Source organism: Panthera pardus, unplaced genomic scaffold, assembly GCF_024362965.1.
Source record: "Panthera pardus isolate Hobbes unplaced genomic scaffold, ASM2436296v1 HiC_scaffold_5, whole genome shotgun sequence".
In the NCBI taxonomy this organism is placed as follows: Eukaryota; Metazoa; Chordata; class Mammalia; order Carnivora; family Felidae; genus Panthera; species Panthera pardus.
In genome coordinates, this window is record NW_026526980.1 from 8,278,209 (window position 1) to 8,296,818 (window position 18,610).

At 48.7% G+C, this 18,610-nt stretch overlaps 1 protein-coding gene across 7 annotated transcripts in view; it reads right to left on the reverse strand.

Annotated features, from left to right (window-relative positions):
* Positions 1 to 244: 244 nt before the first annotated feature.
* MARF1 (meiosis regulator and mRNA stability factor 1) overlaps positions 245 to 18,610 on the reverse strand; it is a 39,345-nt gene continuing 20,979 nt past the window's right edge. For all 7 annotated transcript variants that reach the window (XM_019468671.2, XM_019468670.2, XM_019468668.2 and 4 more), the window contains 11 exons: positions 18,045 to 18,265; positions 17,177 to 17,319; positions 16,865 to 16,998; positions 14,907 to 15,109; positions 13,544 to 13,771; positions 10,112 to 10,342; positions 8,183 to 8,395; positions 6,931 to 6,991; positions 6,718 to 6,843; positions 4,916 to 5,086; positions 245 to 2,888 (listed from right to left, as the gene is read on the reverse strand). In XM_019468671.2, the coding sequence (XP_019324216.2) occupies positions 2,644 to 2,888; positions 4,916 to 5,086; positions 6,718 to 6,843; positions 6,931 to 6,991; positions 8,183 to 8,395; positions 10,112 to 10,342; positions 13,544 to 13,771; positions 14,907 to 15,109; positions 16,865 to 16,998; positions 17,177 to 17,319; positions 18,045 to 18,265 (1,976 nt within the window). In that variant the 3' untranslated portion in view covers positions 245 to 2,643. The remainder of the gene's footprint in view (positions 2,889 to 4,915; positions 5,087 to 6,717; positions 6,844 to 6,930; positions 6,992 to 8,182; positions 8,396 to 10,111; positions 10,343 to 13,543; positions 13,772 to 14,906; positions 15,110 to 16,864; positions 16,999 to 17,176; positions 17,320 to 18,044; positions 18,266 to 18,610) is intronic.

The window sequence follows — 18,610 nt, forward strand, 5'->3', positions numbered from 1 at the left end:
TGCCTGGAACTCGGCTGGAGACCCTGGACGGTCCAGAACACGAAGCACCAACAGCGTGGCCACCGTCCAGGGCCGTGTGCCAAACGGAAAGGGCCGCTGAGATGTCAGGTTGATGTGCTCTCCCTGACAGACTTTTCAGAAGGGGTGAGAAGTTGGGGGAACCCAACACGGAGAGAGGGCTGGACTGGCCTTTCATCCCACCCCACAAACAAATCTCACATCAACTCAGAAAACTCCAATTAGATGCTTGCTTTGTAAAGTTTATTGACAACTGTTTGGTCCCAACACACAAAACAGCACTTGAACCACAAAGAAAGTGTTGAAACAAAGTAGACAGTTAAGAAAAACATCTCTTCCCCCAAGCCCAATCCAAAACAAACAGTGCAAGATGGGAAAGGGGGGTTTGGTGACGCCTTTTTGTTTTTGTTTTTTTTTAAACAGATAAATCTAATCTGGTACATCTTTCCACCCAGAAATAAAGAATTTCATTGTCTTAATTCTCATACATCATTTTGTCACATCATTTAATTAAGCCTCTGGATAAAAAAATAGCTCACGATCAGACTGGCCGTTGTGGAGTACATTACCGACACACCGAGCTCTCGCTGTGTTCTCTCACCTTCCAACAGCGACCGTTAGAGTCACACACGCGTCCCAGGCTGACTGGTGACCCCGGCGAGCGGTTCGGTCGACCAGACTCCCACGACAGCGTACGTCTGCAGGCTCTTCTCCGTCTGTTGCTCAAAGAAGCCGCTCTGAGACTGTCCCTAAGTGACTTGTAATGGTACCTCTTACGTTTTTAAAGTCAATCCCGCATCTGCGAGCAAAACTAAAGTCCAAGAGTGCAAACTCAGCCTTAAGAAGTCTCAGGATAAGGCAACTGAGGTTCTCAACACCAACTTTATTACACTGTTTAAAAGCTTCTTAAAAAAAAATTGCACATCTGTATTTGACTTCCTGCCGTCCTATGTCTGTAGAGGAAATGCCTTCGTTCCCAGAGGGTTCGCAGAGGGGCCATAATGCTTGCAAGGCTTTTCCAGTGCTGTTCCATCTCGACTGGGGCCATGTGTGGAGAACTGAGAATCACTGGCTTCATTTTAGAGATTTTGGGGAACAAAAACCTGACTTGTAAAAATCTCTCTCCAGCCCTTGTTCTGTGGCATTTTATGCAAATGCTGGCTATGCAGAAATCAGAGCCCACTCTCCGGCCTTCTAGAAATTACAAAACATGAACAATTCCCCCAAAGAAACCATCTCCGTAGCAGAAGACCTTAAGCCCACGGGTTCTCTCTGCTCTATGAATGAATCCGCCTTTTTGCCCAACAAATACAACCCATTGTAAATGTCAGGTTTCTCCAGGAGGGGTGAGAGGTCACCGTCACCGGATGCCTCTGCCACCTCGAGGCGAAGGTCATTCCACAGGGCAGTGCTCCCTCAGAGGCTGGCTTTTCCCAAAGGGCAACATCAGACACCACAAAACAACCAAACATGCTTCCAACAACAGCGAGAAGTAACAGTAAAAGCGGACACTCTTAAAAGACACGGAGGCAACACGACGCGCACACACATGCACTCGCGCAGAAAGCTTCCCGGCTACCGAAACCAGGTTTAAAATGACAAATACAAGGTTAAGATGATCAACCTTGGCCTTCACACGTATAGATAGAACTCTGTCTCTTCCTAGTGGAAAGAGTATCGGTATCACTCCTGTTAATGCACCCCCTCGGCTCTGATTTGTAATTTATGCATTTCATGCATATTTTAGGAAATCAGACTCTCTTCCCAACATTGCCTCTCAACACACAACACTGTGTGCTAGAATTCAGATGCTGACTTTCAATTCATGACACCAAGGCCATCTCCTTTTCCTTAACCCAATGCCTATCAAACTGGAATGGAACATAAAAGGGAAGCTTAAAACATCCTCAACTTTCTAGAAAGCTCCTACGTGGAACCCTGAAGCGGACACATTTAAAAATTTTTGTCATGAAGCCACATTTGTCAACTACAGACATAGTTACAAAAAACAAAAGAAACCAAGGCACGCTTACAAGTCACATGGAAGCTAGGAACCTTCCTAATCCAACGTGAAAACACATTCTCACCACCTCGCCCGCCCTTCTGCTTCCGTGTGTGGACGCACAGGCTGCGGAGCAGGCTTCAATGCAAAGACACACCATGCACTTGATTCAGACTGTCTGGAAACACCAGGAAGCAAAGGCTCAGAGGCTATCTTGTGCTACATGTAAGATTCGACCACGGGTGTGGCTTGAAGGGAAGTAAAACCACTCCCTTCGAGCTGAGTTCTCACTGCTTTCTTCTTAGAGAACATCGTTACATTTCGTGATAAGAAAAACTGGGTAAAATATATTAACAATTCTTTAACAAATGCCAGGAGGTTTTGGGGTGGCTTTTTTGTTGTTTTTTTCCCAAATAATTAGGGGAGGAAAAAAGAAAAACATTTCAGCTCAAGGCTGTGTTCAATGTAAAAGAAACAAAACGTTATGGGATACATCTAAAGATGAAGTAAGTGGCTTCTAGGGGGTTTTCATTCAAACAGAAAAGGCTGTGTTTTTTGAACCCACTTTTGTGTGCAGAATCAGACAGCGTTTCCCCATCCTAATTCTATGTTCAAAACGCGAGTCAAAGCTTGGTTATAGGTGCAAAGGAAAAATTGGCTGCCAATTTTACTCTATTTTTGGGTTGCTTTTTGGCCGGGCTTTCCACGGGGTCCTTGCCGAGCAGGGACTCTGAGGTTTCCGAGGAGGGGCAGGGAGGCACTGGGGCAGCTGCTGAGACGCAGGGTGAGCTGGACTCGGAGGCTGGGTGTTTGTTCTTTACTGGTACTGGAATTTCAATGCTCTCTTCTTGGGTTAAAATCATGATTTCTGTAAACACAGAAAAGCAAACCCCTTCAGTTCCAGGACCTGCCAGACATGTTGGTTTTTAGTTTCTAAGATTACCTCAAAAAATGTCTTGTAAAACTTTTTTTAAAGTTTATTTATTTTAAGAGAGAGAGAGAAAGACAGCAGAGGAGGGGCAGAGAGAGAGGGAGAGAGAATGCCAGGCAGGCTCCGTGCTGTCGGCGTGGAGCCCGACGCCGGGTTCAAACTCACGAACCGTGAGATCATGACCTGAGCCGAAACCGAGAGTCGGACGCTTAACCTACTGAGCCACCCTGGGACCCTCAAAAGATGTTTCAAAAACAACCCACCAAACATCATGCCCAGGTCACAATGTACGTACCAGCTATGTGGTCACTCTGAGTCATTTAAAGTCACGTATTTTATAAACTGCACATCGGCTCTCCCGGGAATGAGCAGGTTTTAAAAACTTCATTTTGGCCAGAACTCAACAGCCAATGGTTCAGAAACATTTTTTCCCCACTCTGGATCCTCTGCCTAATCATTCTCTCTGTCAGGGAAAGACCCACCAGCCTCCTGGGACCCGAACACTCTCACACCAGGAGGGACCTCAGTGTCAGGAAGCCCCGGGCCCTTCCACGGACAGAGGACAGCACTCTGCGTGGACCTAAGGTGGGCAGAGACAGGGAGAGAGCTGCAGAGTCGGGATCACTCTCAAGTACCCAGACAGTGAAACACAGCCACTTTTCCGGCAGTGTTTACAGGCTGCTCTTTCTCTGGCTGAGCCCCAAACACCTGGCCCGCTATACACACAGGGCCAGTTTTGCTTGGAAGAGAGCCCCCTGCGTGTGTAAGGGGCTCTCGCACCGAAGGCACAGAGAGGAGAGAGTGAGAGTCGGGATGCAGAGCCCCGGCTCCCTGCTCAGGCCGACACTCAGGACAACAGCAGACGCCACTGCAATTACATTTGTGCCCCTCGTCACGCGCGCATGGGGGAGCCCACATTTACTAAATGCACCACGGCCACAACCCCACGGAAGCGTTACTATCCACCATACGCCCCTCTAGCTGTGCCTCCTTGAGACGGACGGACGCTCCTGCTTCTGTCACAGGTCACACCTTCTAGGGGCAAGAGCCACGTGTATGTTTCCCCTCCCACTTTCCAGATAAACAGCCTCAGTTCTTTCACCGGGCAACACGAGGCTGTGCCTGGCGTTCCCCGGAAACAGTACACAGAGCGGAGAAGAACTCGTGATAGACAAAGGCGACAAGGGAAGGGCCTCGACAGAGGCGGTGGGCCATCCTCTGCGGAGGCCAGGTGATACAGAAGCAAGACATGAAGGCTGGGGTTCAAATCCCGGCTCAGCCACTTCCCAGTCCAGCAGCCTGGGGCCAGCGTGGTCTCCAGTGGTGGCCCAAGCTGCACCCCTCGTCACCTGCCCTGCAAGGCTGTGGTTCTGGTGAAGCATGAACATGCCTGTGAGCCCAAGCGTGGGGTCAGGCACAAGGGGGACACGCGGGGCCGGCACCAGGTCAGTGCTCCAGGCGGCCAGCTTCCCGTCCCTTCTCAGATCACTGTGCAGAGCCCAGATGTCACGTCACAGACGCCCCCCCCCTCCCCCCCTGCTCACAGCCTCACAAGGCCCAGGGACGCGGGGCAGCCACCCAACTCTAGGCCAGACCAGGCTGCCGCGTGCGGCTGGGGCCAGGTGCGCCCACGAGCCGTTGCCCTTTACGCAGGCGGGGAACACACGCCCAGCAAGCCCTCCACACGCCCCTGTGGCCTTGTCCACAGCCCGGCTGCATCAGCCCTCCCGACCCACCGCCTGTCCGGGCCTGCCGCTCCCTGAGCCACCCCGGGCTGTGAGCCTAGTTGTGCAGGAAGACTGACAGGAAAACAGCGTCCTGAATAATCATCATCAGTGCAGGTATTTTTGTGCCTGAAAAACCACAGGTGCTCCCCACCTCCATCTAACGTTTACCACACTGGCATCATTCTTTTCTCTTTTAATCCACAGAGAAAACCGCCGCAACAACACAGTGCATCCTACCAGAAGGCGCCTGAGGGTGCTCCTCAAACTGAATGAGATCAGCAGACTGGAGGATGACAGGATCTGGTCTCAGCTGAGGGGACGGCAGGCATGACGGGACGGGCGCACACAGGAGGTCCACGGGGGAGTCGTTGGTCAGGCGGAGGAGCTCCTGGTCGGTTTGATGGGGCCCTGGACAGAGAAGGCAGGCGTGACTCTACCGTGAGACTGTGCCTGAGGCCTTCTTTCCCGGCCTTCAGGACGAAAAAGGCCAGGAAGTACTCAAAAACTCTCAGTTTAAAAAAAAAAAAAAAAAAAAAAAAAAAGCCATTAACAGAAAGGCCTTGGTCACTCTTTGGTGAGGGAAATGTCACAAGCCAGTATTTCCCGTTCTTAGGAAGAGCAATCTCCTAAGGGCTGGAGCCAAAAAAAAAAAAAAAAAAAAAAAAAGGAGGGGGGGTTCCACAATCGGCTTCTAACGAGGAAAAACAAGAATCCACAGACGGTGTATAAAGTAGTTAAATGAGCAAGAGCTCCAAACCGGAAGAGCTGAACCCCGGTCTGTCACTCCCCAACTGAGTGAACCTGGGTAAGTAAGCCCTTTAACCTCCCAGAACTTGGGTCCCTCATTTGTAGACTGGAGGCAACGCGTGACAGCTGAGGGCGCAGAGGTCCTTCAGGAGCTCTAGAAAGTCTAACACGCTGCACACGTGAGGCGCTGGACACGCACAGGCCACGGCAACACTTCTAACTAGCGACTGACGCGGTCGTATGAAGACTGAAGGCGCATACACAGCAATGGACCCACCCAAAACCCTTACAATAAAGTTAAAATTGCTACAGAGCTCAAGCCAGCTTCTAGCCAGAGAAGGTTCCACATAAAATCTAAGTGAGCCACTGTTGTTCTTAGTATTATTAATATACTATTATCCAGTCTTTCCCAGGGAGATCCTGTGACAAAGACTATCCTTGATCCAACTTTAGCCCAGGCCCTTTGATCCCTCTTCCCCACAGGCCTTGACCTTGGCCTTCCATGTCTGTCCGGTCCTTGCCAAGTCTGCTCTTAGCAAATGTCTTGCGGGGTTTTGTGAGAAATCACACCCCTGCTCTCTGAACAAGGTCCCCAATCCTCCACCCCAGATGTCCCCCCTCACTCTGCTCCTTCACTGAAACATCCCCACCCACCCCACTTTTAAGTTTACTTATTTATTTCTGAGAGAGAGAGAGAGAGAGAGAGAGAGAGAGAGAGAGAGAGAGAGAAAGAGAGGGAGAGAGAGAGAGAGAGAGAGAGAGAGAGAGAGAGAGAGAGAGAGAATCCCAAGCAGGCTCTATACTGTCAGCCCAGAGGCCGACACGGGGCTCGAACTCACAATCCCTGTGATCACAACCTGAGCCAAAATCAACAGTCGCACACTTAACTGACTGAGCCACCCAGTCCCACTGCCCCCCTCACCCTTGTATTCAGAGCTGAGTTCGATCTCCCTCCTCTAGTGCAGCAGAGTTGACCCTATTGCCATAGTCTCAAAATACCGTTTTAACAAGTGTCCAAGAAATTTTGTCCTCGAACATCTGAACTAGGCTCACATATTGTCACTACAGGGGCGTCCACTTGCTTTAAGAGCCTTAACCGCTAACCATAAAATGCCATCAAAAGCAGGCCAGGTTTTCAGGTACCAGCTAAACGCCGGACTGCTTTGGAAAACGTAAGACTTGACTTTAACAAAGGAAAACAACCCACTGTGGTCCTTTTCCACCCCCACCCCCTACCCACTCCCAGCCACTTGCAGCAGCTCACAAGCTTCGTTCCGTTTTTCCACGCTTACCATCGCTGCCTGCTCCAAGTCTGAGTTCCGGGGCTGTGCGAGATTCGGGCGCCGCCGGGATGCGCTCCGTGGCCGAGGGCTGGTCTTCAGGACTGACAGGGGAGAGCCCGACTGAACTCACACGGCCTGGAGGACCAAGAGGGCCCATCAGAGGGAGAAGTCGGTGAGACAACCGGGGTTTCCGGAGCGGGGAGGGGACGGGTGCTTACTTACTTTTCATGTCATTTTTTAACACTACAATTCTCTTATGACCATGTCCTTTGATCCAGACCACCTGCACACAAGACATACTACTGGTTAAGCAGTGGAAAAGGAGAGGAAATAAGTCCTAAATCCAGGCAGAACGTGACCAACTGTGCTGACCCGAAATACCTCACAAGTTAGAAAGTGACGCCAAGGAAAAATTTTCTATGCTTCTTTTAGCTTTTAAAGTGATAGAAGCTGGCAGAAACACGTCCCTTAAAGAAGACGCGTAGTCTAAAAACGGTGAGACTCAGCTTTAAAAATATGCTTTGCGGCTCTTCCAAAGACCATCTCCCAAACACCACTTCTGGTCTATTAAAGGAGACAGTTCTCACAGGAGAGCCCTTACTAATTTTTCTAGTAAACATACCCTAAGAGGATTCATGGAGATGAATCAAAGCAAGTCCCCGGTCCTACTTCTAAAACGAAGTCCTCTCTCCACGTCCTTAGCAGAGCAAGAGCGGAGCAGAGGTCCTTGGCTCCCTGCACCGCCCCACACGCGCCTGTCACCGAGCCCCCGACCTCAGCCTCACCAGGTCCTCCCTGCCTCCCCCATCCCTCTCCCACAGGTGCGCTTTGGGTGTCACTCCCACCTGGACTCCGGCCACGGCCAGGATCCTCGCCAAGCCCCCTCCTCCCCTCCCACCGGTCGGGGTCGCAGCAGTGACATTGGTGCTTTCCACACACACACCTGAGACTCCCCCCTGCCCTCCCCTCCAGGCCCTCCCGCTCACCTGAAGGAGGAAGGCCCCCGCAAGTGAGCTCCTGCTTCCCTGATGGGCCCCTGCCTACTTGTAAATGCCCTGAACCTTCCACACTGCTGGTCACTACCCTGCATCCGCTTACGCAGCCCCTTTTGTCACAGGGTTCACTTCTACGTGTCCCCGACACCTCGGCCCTAGAACGAACCCCAAGCCCGGGCACGGGCCCAGCTCGTGGTCCCTCCTCACTGCACCCAAAAATGGCTGCACCGACCGCACTGCCTCATCACCTGCTCAGGTGCTCTGACCTCACTCCATCACCTTATCACCTGGCAGACAGAAACTTAATACAGGCTCGCGGAATGAAGGAGAAACGCTGAAGTCATTCATTTTATGCCAATGGTATGTTTTTCAAAATGCCCGCCATGTCATCGACCCGGCAGCATTTCCACCTTCTGTGCAGGAGATGGGCCTGGGGCTGTCCCGGAAGTCGCTCTCCAAGAAGCTCGGCAGACACGCACCTGAGGGATTGCTCCCAAGAGCTCCTCCACACTACTGTAGCCGTAGGTCTTGGGTTGCAGTGTTTCTCCGACATACTTGGTATAGGCCATGGAAAACTCATGGAGAAAAAGCTGCTGGTAGTGGTAAGTATGGAGTAGAGACCGCACGTTCTTGGCAAACAAATACAGGCTTGTGAGCTTCACACACTCCTCTGTCTTGTCATTAGTAAAAACCTGGCTCAAGAGAAAAAGACGGCATTAGAAACTCCCAGAGTATTGGCCTTGCCCCCCAGGGGTCCGGGCCTCCAGCTGAGAATGAAAAGGCACCAAGTCAACTTGAAAAGGGACAACAAGCCAGGGAGGAGGAGGACGGGTTCATCCAAGGATCTCCTCAGAGAGAAAGCAGCGCCTTGAGCAAACCTCGGTTCTATCTGTGCCTCTAAGCCGGCAGACGTCTGAGGGAACTGTGTGTCAGAAAGGAAGCAAACTAGCCAACCTGGGGTCTCAAACAAGGAGGCAGTGAGGAGGGAAGGGAACTGCATCAGACAGCAGGGACTGAGCCCAGGGAACTCGCACTCCCAAAGTGGCCTTCCAAGGAACACTGTGCTGCAGGATGACGACAGTGGTATTCTTGCGGGGCATTAAGGGAAGAAACCCCAAAGCTTTTCTGTCCTCGAGTAAACAAATTCCTTTACCTGAAAACTTTCCAGAGTCTTAACGTACACTGAAAATCTCTACACTGAAAATCTCTAAGGGAAGGGATATTTCCCAACCCTCACTGGCCACAGAAAGCCTCTTGTATTGGATCATCTATTTACACCTCCTAGAACCAGTGTTCGTGTAACAGAGAACCGAGAGACTCTAGAAAATGTTGGATTTGGTACTGGAGAACAAACCAGAACTGCACAGTAGTTAAAGTAGGAAAAATACCTTTTATTTAAGAACTACCACAACAAAGGAAAAGAAAGAACCACAGTATAGAATTGGGCTCGATTTTGAATACAAGAGAGAAAAGTGGGGATTTATAGGCAAGGAGGGAGGGGGTGTTGGTGGATGGAAAATTACTAAGACATCCAAGGTCATTGTCTAGTCTATAAGGCGGCTCCCAGGAGCCTGGCCTAAGTTTGGCCAAGGAGAGACTTTTTGTCAGTATCTTTTAATTATTCAGTTATCAATCACACGGTTATTTGGTAACAACGGTATACCACTCTCTTTCTATGTTGCTGGATTTTACTGGTTAATATCCTATTTAGAACCATTGTTTTTTGGGGGACTCTTAGGTTTTGGTATTAAAGTTTCTTCGGCTTCATAAAATGAAGTGGTGAGTTATGTGCTTTCAACACGGCCTAGAATCGTTTTTAGGAAGTTGGAATTATGCTTTAAAAGTCAGTTAAAAATCCAACTGTGAACCTATCTGGTCCTGGCATAAATTTCAACAATCTTATAGCCCCTTTGGTGGTAACTGGTCGAATTTTTAACATCTAGGGTCAATTTTGATAATTTTGTGGGGTGGAGTGGGCTTTATCTATTTCTGTAGTATTGTCTTATGATTTTTCTAACCTTAAGTGCTATTCTTAAAAGGCAACCTGGGTGACCAGCCTTCCTTTCTGACCTGTGCCTGAATGATGAGTCGCCCGGAGCCCCCACAAAATCCATCTAATTCAGACATCCCTAACAGTAGCAAACTGCAGCCAGTATATAACAAAGCACCCCAGCCTGAGACTCGGGAGGCCCAGGCTTCCCTCTTAGCTTGCTACTCGTTTGGGCAAGGTGCCCAAACCCCTGTGTGTCCAAACCACACCCCTGCTACGCCTCAGTTTGTTCAACTACGAAATGACCGACTGGTCCCTTCCAGCTCTACATCCTCTAAGCCAGACCATCAAGTGATCCAGAAACACATGGTTCAGCGGTTCTCATAAGACGGCTCCACAGAACTGTCAATATTCATACCTCCACTAAGTAGGGCAGACTCTTCAGAAGTTCGGTCAAAGTCATGAATCCATATTCACAGGGGTTGAGGGGAGCACTGTGGGTAGTTTCATAACGCCTCTTGAGCTCATCGACAGACAGGTGGGCGGCTCCTTCCCAAGACATCAGCAACACCAGCAGCTGGGCAGTGAGAGCACGCAGGGACTTGCGGTTGATCAGCTGAATCTGTTTGCCTGACGCCATGTCAGCAACCTGGGAGGACAAGAGTCCACGTGTTTTCCCAGCTAGAGAGAGGGGTGCCATGCCACACCCACTCAGCTACTGTCCTTGGGCTAGTGAGACCAACAGAGGGAGATTTTCTAACTTCTTCTTTTCCAGCTGCTATGGGACACCAGACCAACATTTCAGGGAACACCGGGGCAGGAGCTGTTCTCTCCCTTTCTGCTGGTCCACAATCAGAAACTTCCATCAACACCAGCCCTCTTTCAGGGCACTCCTTCCACTCCCCAAGCCCCTGAACTGAAGGTTGCTGCGCTCAGGGAGGAGGCAAGGGAGGGGTTTGGACTGTGTCCCAGGAGCTAGACTGGGGCAGGGATGGAAGGCCCACTTAAGGACACCCACATTTTCTTCTAGTCCATCATCACTAGCCAGTAAGTGGGTATTTTCCTGACTACATGTCTACCCCTCGATTCTTTCTGGTTCTCAAGGAGATAACAGGTCTGAGTGATGAAGCACGCTGGAAGGGGAAGCTCCTGAAAAAGACAGAGGTTATCATTCGGGGACCAAAGAGCACGTGAAGAAACAGATGTTTGGTAACTGAGACCCACAGGCACGTGCACCGCTGAGGTGTTGGCACGCAAGCCAAGGTTTACTGTTACGTGTTTTCCCCTCTGGTTTTCCAGCCAACACCACAGGTCTCAGTGCCTCGGCGTGGGCTGGGTCACCACAGGCTTGCGTGCTTTGGGCTCTCACAGGCAGAGCAGCACCTGAGGAACTGTCACCATCCCACTGTGACCCTGGTTCGGACGCTCACCCAGAGCCCAGGCAGGAGGATGGAGGGCAGACCCCCCACACCAGTTACCATGGCGACAGATTTCCCCTATCAACAGAGTCAGGTCTAGGGGAGTCTGAGTCATCTTGTTCAATGCCTAGACCACTGCTACTATTGCAGCCTTTCAAGGAGTAAAAATAAAAACCTGTTCTTTCGAGGCTACTTAGATACATCTCTTGATTCTGAACCCATGCTACGCAACGAATCCTCTAGGGAGCTTATAAAAGATGCCAATGCTCAGAGCACACTGGGCATAATTGCATCAGAATCTCGGGGGGGGGGGCGGGGTGGAGGGGTCCACTTCTCAGCATTCCCCAGAAGCTTCCCGGAGATGCAGCAGCAGCCAGGGCAGCGCACCGGAGCCTCTCCAATCCTCCCCCATCTTGACTGCTTACGCCCAAACTTCCCACTCACTCGCCCTTGCTTATCAGAGTCTCTGGTCATGGCTGAGTCCTGCTACCCACTGAAGCACTCCATGCCTTTATGCTGGGTGACTGAGTATCCAGGGGGCCCCTCCCATCCTGTGGCCTTTCAGTTCCTCAACTTCCACATCTCCGGGGATATCCCCTTCCACTGACTTCCTCCGTGGACACCCATTCCCAGGTCGCACGTGGGATCTCGCCATCTACCGCCCGCTGCCGAGGTAGCTCATGCAAACCTCCCATGCACCCTGCGTGCCAAAGGAGGCCTGCGGCAGATGCTGGGTGGGAGACGGAAAAGAGATTCGAATGATCGGCTCTTCCTCCCGTTCTCCAGCTTCACCTGCACGGACTCGCACCTCCTCCCAATTAAAACCCTCTGCCTTGTTCACTTTCCTCTCGTGTCCACCTTGGCGCTGATAGGCCATGAATTCATTACCACTCTTGTCATGCTCTGTAAACAACTTTGTCCCTTTGGTGCCTTTTCTTTGCACCATTTGGCAAACTCCCACCTCGAGCCCGACGGTCTGCTTTCCGAGCTGGCAGCAAACCCAGGGTAGCGCTATGGGCACCGCATCCCTCCTGCGGGGCTCCCCTACTCCCTGCGCCCCTGCCTCATGTCCTGGCGGGCTCCCCACACCGCACCGTACCATGAGGGGCCTCAATCTCGAATCCTGTGTCTTTCGTCCTCTCTCTATGCAGTTGCTCTCACCTTCACTTCACAGAAAAATAGCTCGTGGTGGGTACCCCCCTCCTCTTTCCAGAGAGGAACAGCAAACTTCCCTGTGTCTACATCCGCCTGCTACTCCCTCCCTCTGGTCAAAGCACTAATATCAGGGCTGTGCCCTGCCGTCTGCTGAACGCCGATTCCCATGCCTGCCTCCTCGGAAACCCCACCCCACCACCTCTTGTCCGTGTATTTCTCTTCTCTCCCTCGAGCACATCCTTCCTGGCGGCTCTCAACCATGCTCGGGTCTCTCCACCTGGGAGCAAAGCAGCCACAGAAAGCTCATGGGCTCACTCGGTCCCGTGGCCTTGGCGCCACTGTGCACTCCCGCTGCTCCTTCACAAGGAGACAAGCCGAAAGGCTGTATTACCTGTCACCATTTTCTTGCCTCCTACTCCTCCTCATGCCTCGACCTGCTCAGTGTGCCTCTGGTCCCCACTCACTGGTGGCGACCCCGCCCGGCCAGCAACACCAAGTTCCTCCATGTAGCCAGGCCCGAAGGTCACATTAGTCCCTGCCGCACTCGTCCCAGCAGGTGACAGTGCTGGCCGTTTCTCCTCCTTGGATTGGGAGTGCCACACTCCTAGCGTCCTCCCTACTCTGGGTCCTGTGAAGGTTCTCCCCTCAACTGGACAGGACGTGAATGCATCCCTTCCAGGTCTGTAGCCAGGGCTGCCCCCCTTGGTGGCACTTCCACTCTGCCTCCTCTTAGTGAGTTTTCTTCGCCCCAGGCTGGAGGCAGCCTGAAACCACCCAGCTGCTCAGTCTAGGACAGGGAGGGTCAGTTTAGTCCAGAGCAGGAAGGAAGAGGAAGTTACCCTCTCCAATCCCGTGTTACCAGCAACAAGGGCTGTTGTGAGCCTAGCCTGCTCCTAAATCTTCTCGAGTGAGTCAGAATCTGTGGGGAAAGAGATCTGGGATTACAGCCTCCCCAAAACTTCAGAAACGATGATCCATTTAGAAGAATATACCTGAGGAAGAAAACATCCTCGGATAAAAGACACTTCATCGGTTCAGAGTCATTCCTTTGACAAGGCCCTGAATAAACACACAGAAGCAAGACCAAAAATCTTAGCTGTCAAACCAGAGCCCCTATTAGGGTCATCTCCTATTACCTAATAAGGTATTAATAGCAAACAAAGCACTTACTGTGAAACAGAAACTGCTGCAAGGTGTGAACAAAGAAACGCTAAAGCACAGGAAAACACCCCAGTGAAGATGACGCCACATTGTCGTGAAAATAAAAATCTGCTAACCTTCACAACATGGCAGAGCTTCTGTGTTAAAGCTGAAACTGAACTGACATCGTAGTCTTGGAGACGAAACGTGTAACCAAAAGTTTTAGCGTATTCCGTAAGCAGATCCGTCATCATAAGGCAGTTATCTTTTTGGGACCGAAGGAGTTTGACAAACTGGGCAGCAAGAGCTTTGAATCGTTCTACCTCTGTCAAGGTGAGGATTTTTTCTTCTCCACATTCCAATACCTTGGAAAACACACAGCAGGAAGAAGGCGAGATTGAACAAGTTATGACTGTTCATAGAATTAAGTGGCATGGAAATGTATTCGGTTAGTAACTGAAAAGCACTTTGGTGTTCTTTAATGGATATAGAGCTTCAGTTCTGCAAGATGAAAAAGTTCTGGAAATTGGTGGCACAGCATGTGATACATTTACCACCACTTAACTGCACACTTAAAAAGGGTTAACAAAGTAATGTGTATTTTACCACACACAAGAGGAATTTTTAAAAAATTTTTTTTATGTTTGTTTATTTTTGAGAGCAAGAGAGACAGAGCATGAGCAGGGGAGGGGTAGGCAGAGAGGGAGAACAGAAACCGGCGCAGTCTCCAGGCTCTAAGCTGTCAGCACAGAACCTGATGTAGGCCTCAAACTCAGACTGTGAGATCATGACCTGAGCTGAAGTCAGACGCTTAACCGACTGAGCCACCCAGGCGCCCCAAGAAGAATTTTAAAAGCACTTTAGGTGCCTGGGTGGCTCAGTCGGTTAAGCGTCTGACTTCAGCTCAGGTCATAATCTCTTGGTTTGTGAGTTTGAGCCCTGCATCGGGCTCTATGCTGACAGCTCAGAGCCTGGAGCCTGCTTCAGATTCTGTCCCTTCCTCTCTCTCTGCCCTTCCCCTGCTCGCACTCTGGTATCGCTCTCTCTCAAAGATAAATAAATAAATTTTAAAAAACACAAATGCTAATAAAATTAACAACAAAAATCTGGTTTAACTTAGCAATGGCTTAACAGCTAAGCATTCATATCACCTCACATACTCATCCCCAGCACCAACCTAAGAGATTTGAAAAATACGGCACTAATGGAAAAACGTTCCATTTAAGAAATCAAACTATTAAAAAGAATCAAACTATTTCATCTTTTGACAATAATTGCTCTAAAATAAATTTGAAGATGGTTTCTTTCTTCATTGAAGGGGAAAAAAAACCCCACACTTACCTTAAAATACTAATGAGCCAAAAACATAGCTTCTCTGATCAAAATATTTCAAGTTTTCCTATTTCCTAACTACTTACTTCCCAGGAAAAGAGGCCTGAGAGAAAAAAAAAAATTCTCCCATATATTGTTTAGAAAAATATCATTGGAATCTCTACTCACTTGTAAAATATCAGGTATGGCTTCAAAAAGTTCAAGTAGTTTAGTAAACCCATAGTATGCAAGTTTACACTGCCGGCCAAAGTGGTGATGGTAGGAGGGGATAAATTTGTTAAAGGGCATCCGGAAATGGGGTTGGTGCCGCAGCAAATCAACAACATCCTTGGAGAACTGCTTTGTCCTTTCTATTTCATCCTGGGTACGCTCTTTAAAAAAAAAAAAGAAAACTGATCGGTCATCACAGTCTTCCATTGATTTGTGTTGAACATTAGTGGTATAGTTAGTCCTATGTACAGATTACAAGAGGTATCATCTTTGCCTTCCAAATGCACACAGCCGAAGACAAACACATTCATAGGCTCTCTGTGCAGAATGGTTTTCAAACTCATTCAAGGACACAATACCAGGAGGCCAGGAAACTATTATGGTACACAGTGAAATATACATACATACCCATGTAATTTCACCTTGCAAGCTGGACATACTTTTTCTAGCTCCCTGTCCCCCACCCCTATCCCATATATAGGAGCCTGACACGTACGAGCACGTACATGACAGGTCTCTGTACTTGTAAAAATAACCTAGAAATTATTTCTTTAAACTCGCACTTCTGAATAGCCACATGCTTTCTGTTTATTCTTCTGACCTTCAGTTAAAATTGTTAGCAGAAAGAGTATCAGGCAACAAAAGTTTAACAAAAACACAGGGCAATAAAAGCTTACATTTCACTTTTTATTTCAATTAATTTTTATGTATGTAATTTTTTTTGAAATTTTTTAGGGCGCTTGGGTGGCTCAATTAATCGCCCAACTTCAGCTCAGGTTATGATCCCACGGTTTGTGAGGTCGAGTTCTGCGTTGGGCTCTGTGCTGACAACTCAGAGCCTGGAGTCTGCTTCACGGATTCTGTCTCCCTCTCTCCCTGCCCCTCCTCTGCTTGTCCTCTGCTTGTGTCTCTTTCTCTCAAAAATAAATAAACGTTTAAAAAACAAAAAGAAATTTTTTAAAAGTTTTTTTTTTTAGGGGTACCTGGGTGGCTCAGTCAGTTGAGCACCCGACTCCTGATTTCAGCTCAGGTTCCCAGGGTTGTGGGATCTGAACCTCCACACTAAGCACAGAACGTGCTTAAGAGTCTCTTTCTTTCTCTCTCTCTCTCTCTCTCTCTCTCTCTCTCTCCCCCCTCCACCCAGCCCCTCTGCCCTGCTCACAAGCTCTAAAAAAATAAAAAATAAAAAGATTTAAAAAAAAATTTTTAAGTAACCTCTACACCCAATGTGGCACTTGAACTCATAACCCCAGATGAAGAGTCACATGCTCTTCCAAATGAGCCAGCCCGGTGCCCCTCTATTGATTTTTAAATGAGAATCAGAAGACTGACATTACTCACTCCAAAAGCTCTGGAGTGCCATAATTTCATGAATATCAGTGTTCTGCAGGAACACAGGTTAAGAATCACCGATTACTAACAGTGGGAGAAGAGGACAATAGATAGATGTAATGTCACCTACCCTAGCTCCCAGACCTCAACCAGAGTGGCCAAAATATGAAAGATAAAGCAAAACATTTGCTTGAGCCTTCTTTCCTTCTCCAGAGTGCACGGTAAGGTAGCTCAGTTAAAGATAAGAGTCAAGCAAGAGCCATGGTAACCGACTCTCGGATGGATAATTATGGTGTCAACAGCCATAGACAGGCTGAAGAAGGCATTTTGGCAAAGTGCTGGTTGTGCCCCTCTTCCCCCTAGAGGGAAAATTCTAAATTCTAAAAAACCAGCTTTTCTTATTGGTGAGTGGCTTCCCTGCTCTGAAGAACCTAGGATCCACTGCACAGCACATAGTAGTTTTCACACCGCTCCTTCCATGGAACCTGCAGGAACCATGGGGGCAGGGAAAAGGATATGTGAGACCATGTTAAGATAACCACTGAGATATGCAACTGTCTTCCAGCACATTAAGGTCAACATACCTCTTTTGGGGATACAAATCACCATTTCACTATCTTGTTGGGACAGGCAGATGGTTGTGTCTGGAATCTCTGATACGATATCAATCAATTCACAAACACCATATTCAGTGACATCCCAGTCTTTTGAGAAACACCTAGAATTTAACCATGGAAATGGGTAAAGAATGAGACATATCACTTGCTAAATAAACCTTGAAAGTTTTCCAGAAGAATGTTAAATAGAAAACGTTAGGCAATTATTTTAGATTTGTGGGAAGAAAAAGTGTCTTAAAATATTTGCTTTCATTTTTCCCCCCCTTCTCATCAACTCACCAATGGTAAGCCTGTGAGAACTCCCTCACAATGACCTGTTTGCTGGCTTGGGATTTGAGAAGTTTTAGTAAATCCTGAGTAAAGCGCTTCACCTGGGCCCTGTGGGTAAGGGTCAACAACCTTTTGGAGCCCATTCCGAGGATCTGTAAATCAAACACTTTGATTATTTATACTCGTAAGACCTTGGCACATACGGACTTTCTGGTTGATGGCATTTTCTCTCTCCTGTTACCGCTCTCAGACAATAAGCCCCTTTATGTGTGACATCTGCATTTTCAAACACATGTAGATCAACAGAATGTAGATGTTCAAAATGAACATCTGCTCAAGTGCCTGGGACCCCCCACCCCCTTTTTGTTTGCCCTTCATACCCCTCCTCAAATAGTTGTGAATACAGACACAAAAAGCAACTAATTTTGTCTACAAAAGACAGCTAAGGTATTCCAAGCCATTTTACAAGTGGGAAGCTGTTTTACAGGTGGGAAGCTATATAACAGTCTAGGTTAACAGGTAAAGAAAGATTCCTTAGGAACCAACATGAGGCTCCAGCCCAGGAGCTCGTCTTTCACTCATTTAAGAGAGGTAAGCCCGTGTTCTCGGCAGCTCCTCTGTAAGAGTGAACAACCGAACAACCCTGGAGAGCTCTGGGTTAGGAGAAGGGAGGTCAGTCTACACAGATTAGAAGAAAAACACTTGACAGTGCTCTAAGGAGTTCATTCTTTAAGTTGAAACTCACAGCTTTCTGCAAAAACCAAGAAGCCATCTTGGATGAGGTTACCAGCTAACCCGTTTCTTCGGCTGAGGTAGCCAAAACCACAGAGGAACATTCTCGTCTTTAAAATGATAATAATTCCTGAACTTTCCTTACCTGCAACACATGAGGCACAGCTTCCAGTAATTCTATCAGCTTGGAATATCCATAGTCTGATACCCGGCACTGCTTTGCAAAATGATGGTGGTAGGACGGGATGAAATTACTAATTGGGATGACACAGGACGGCTGGCTCTTTAGCAGGTCAATCACTTCCCTGCTAAACTGGATCAGCTGGGGGTTACCCACAGGACTTTTAGAACGCAGAAGCCAAGGATCTAGACAGGGGGAGAAAAAGAGAGCATTCCTAAGATATAAAGTGGGATCTTACCTCTGAAACAAAGGTAACTAACCTTGCACTCGCTCGCCTGAGCTCACCCATGACGATGCAGATGAGACCAAAGGGCCTCTTTACTTCTCAGCATCTATATTCAGGTTCTATATAATAATCAATGGGCCAGCCCAACTTCTTTATGGGCTGGCAGATGTTTTCCCACTATTTCTCGAAGTCCAGTAGTCAAAGCATAGTTCAGCATAGTGTTAACTTAAAGCAGAAGTGAAATTCCACAGCAAGTTTCCACCTTACAAACTCGTTGTATTTCAACGACTCATTTGCATCTTGG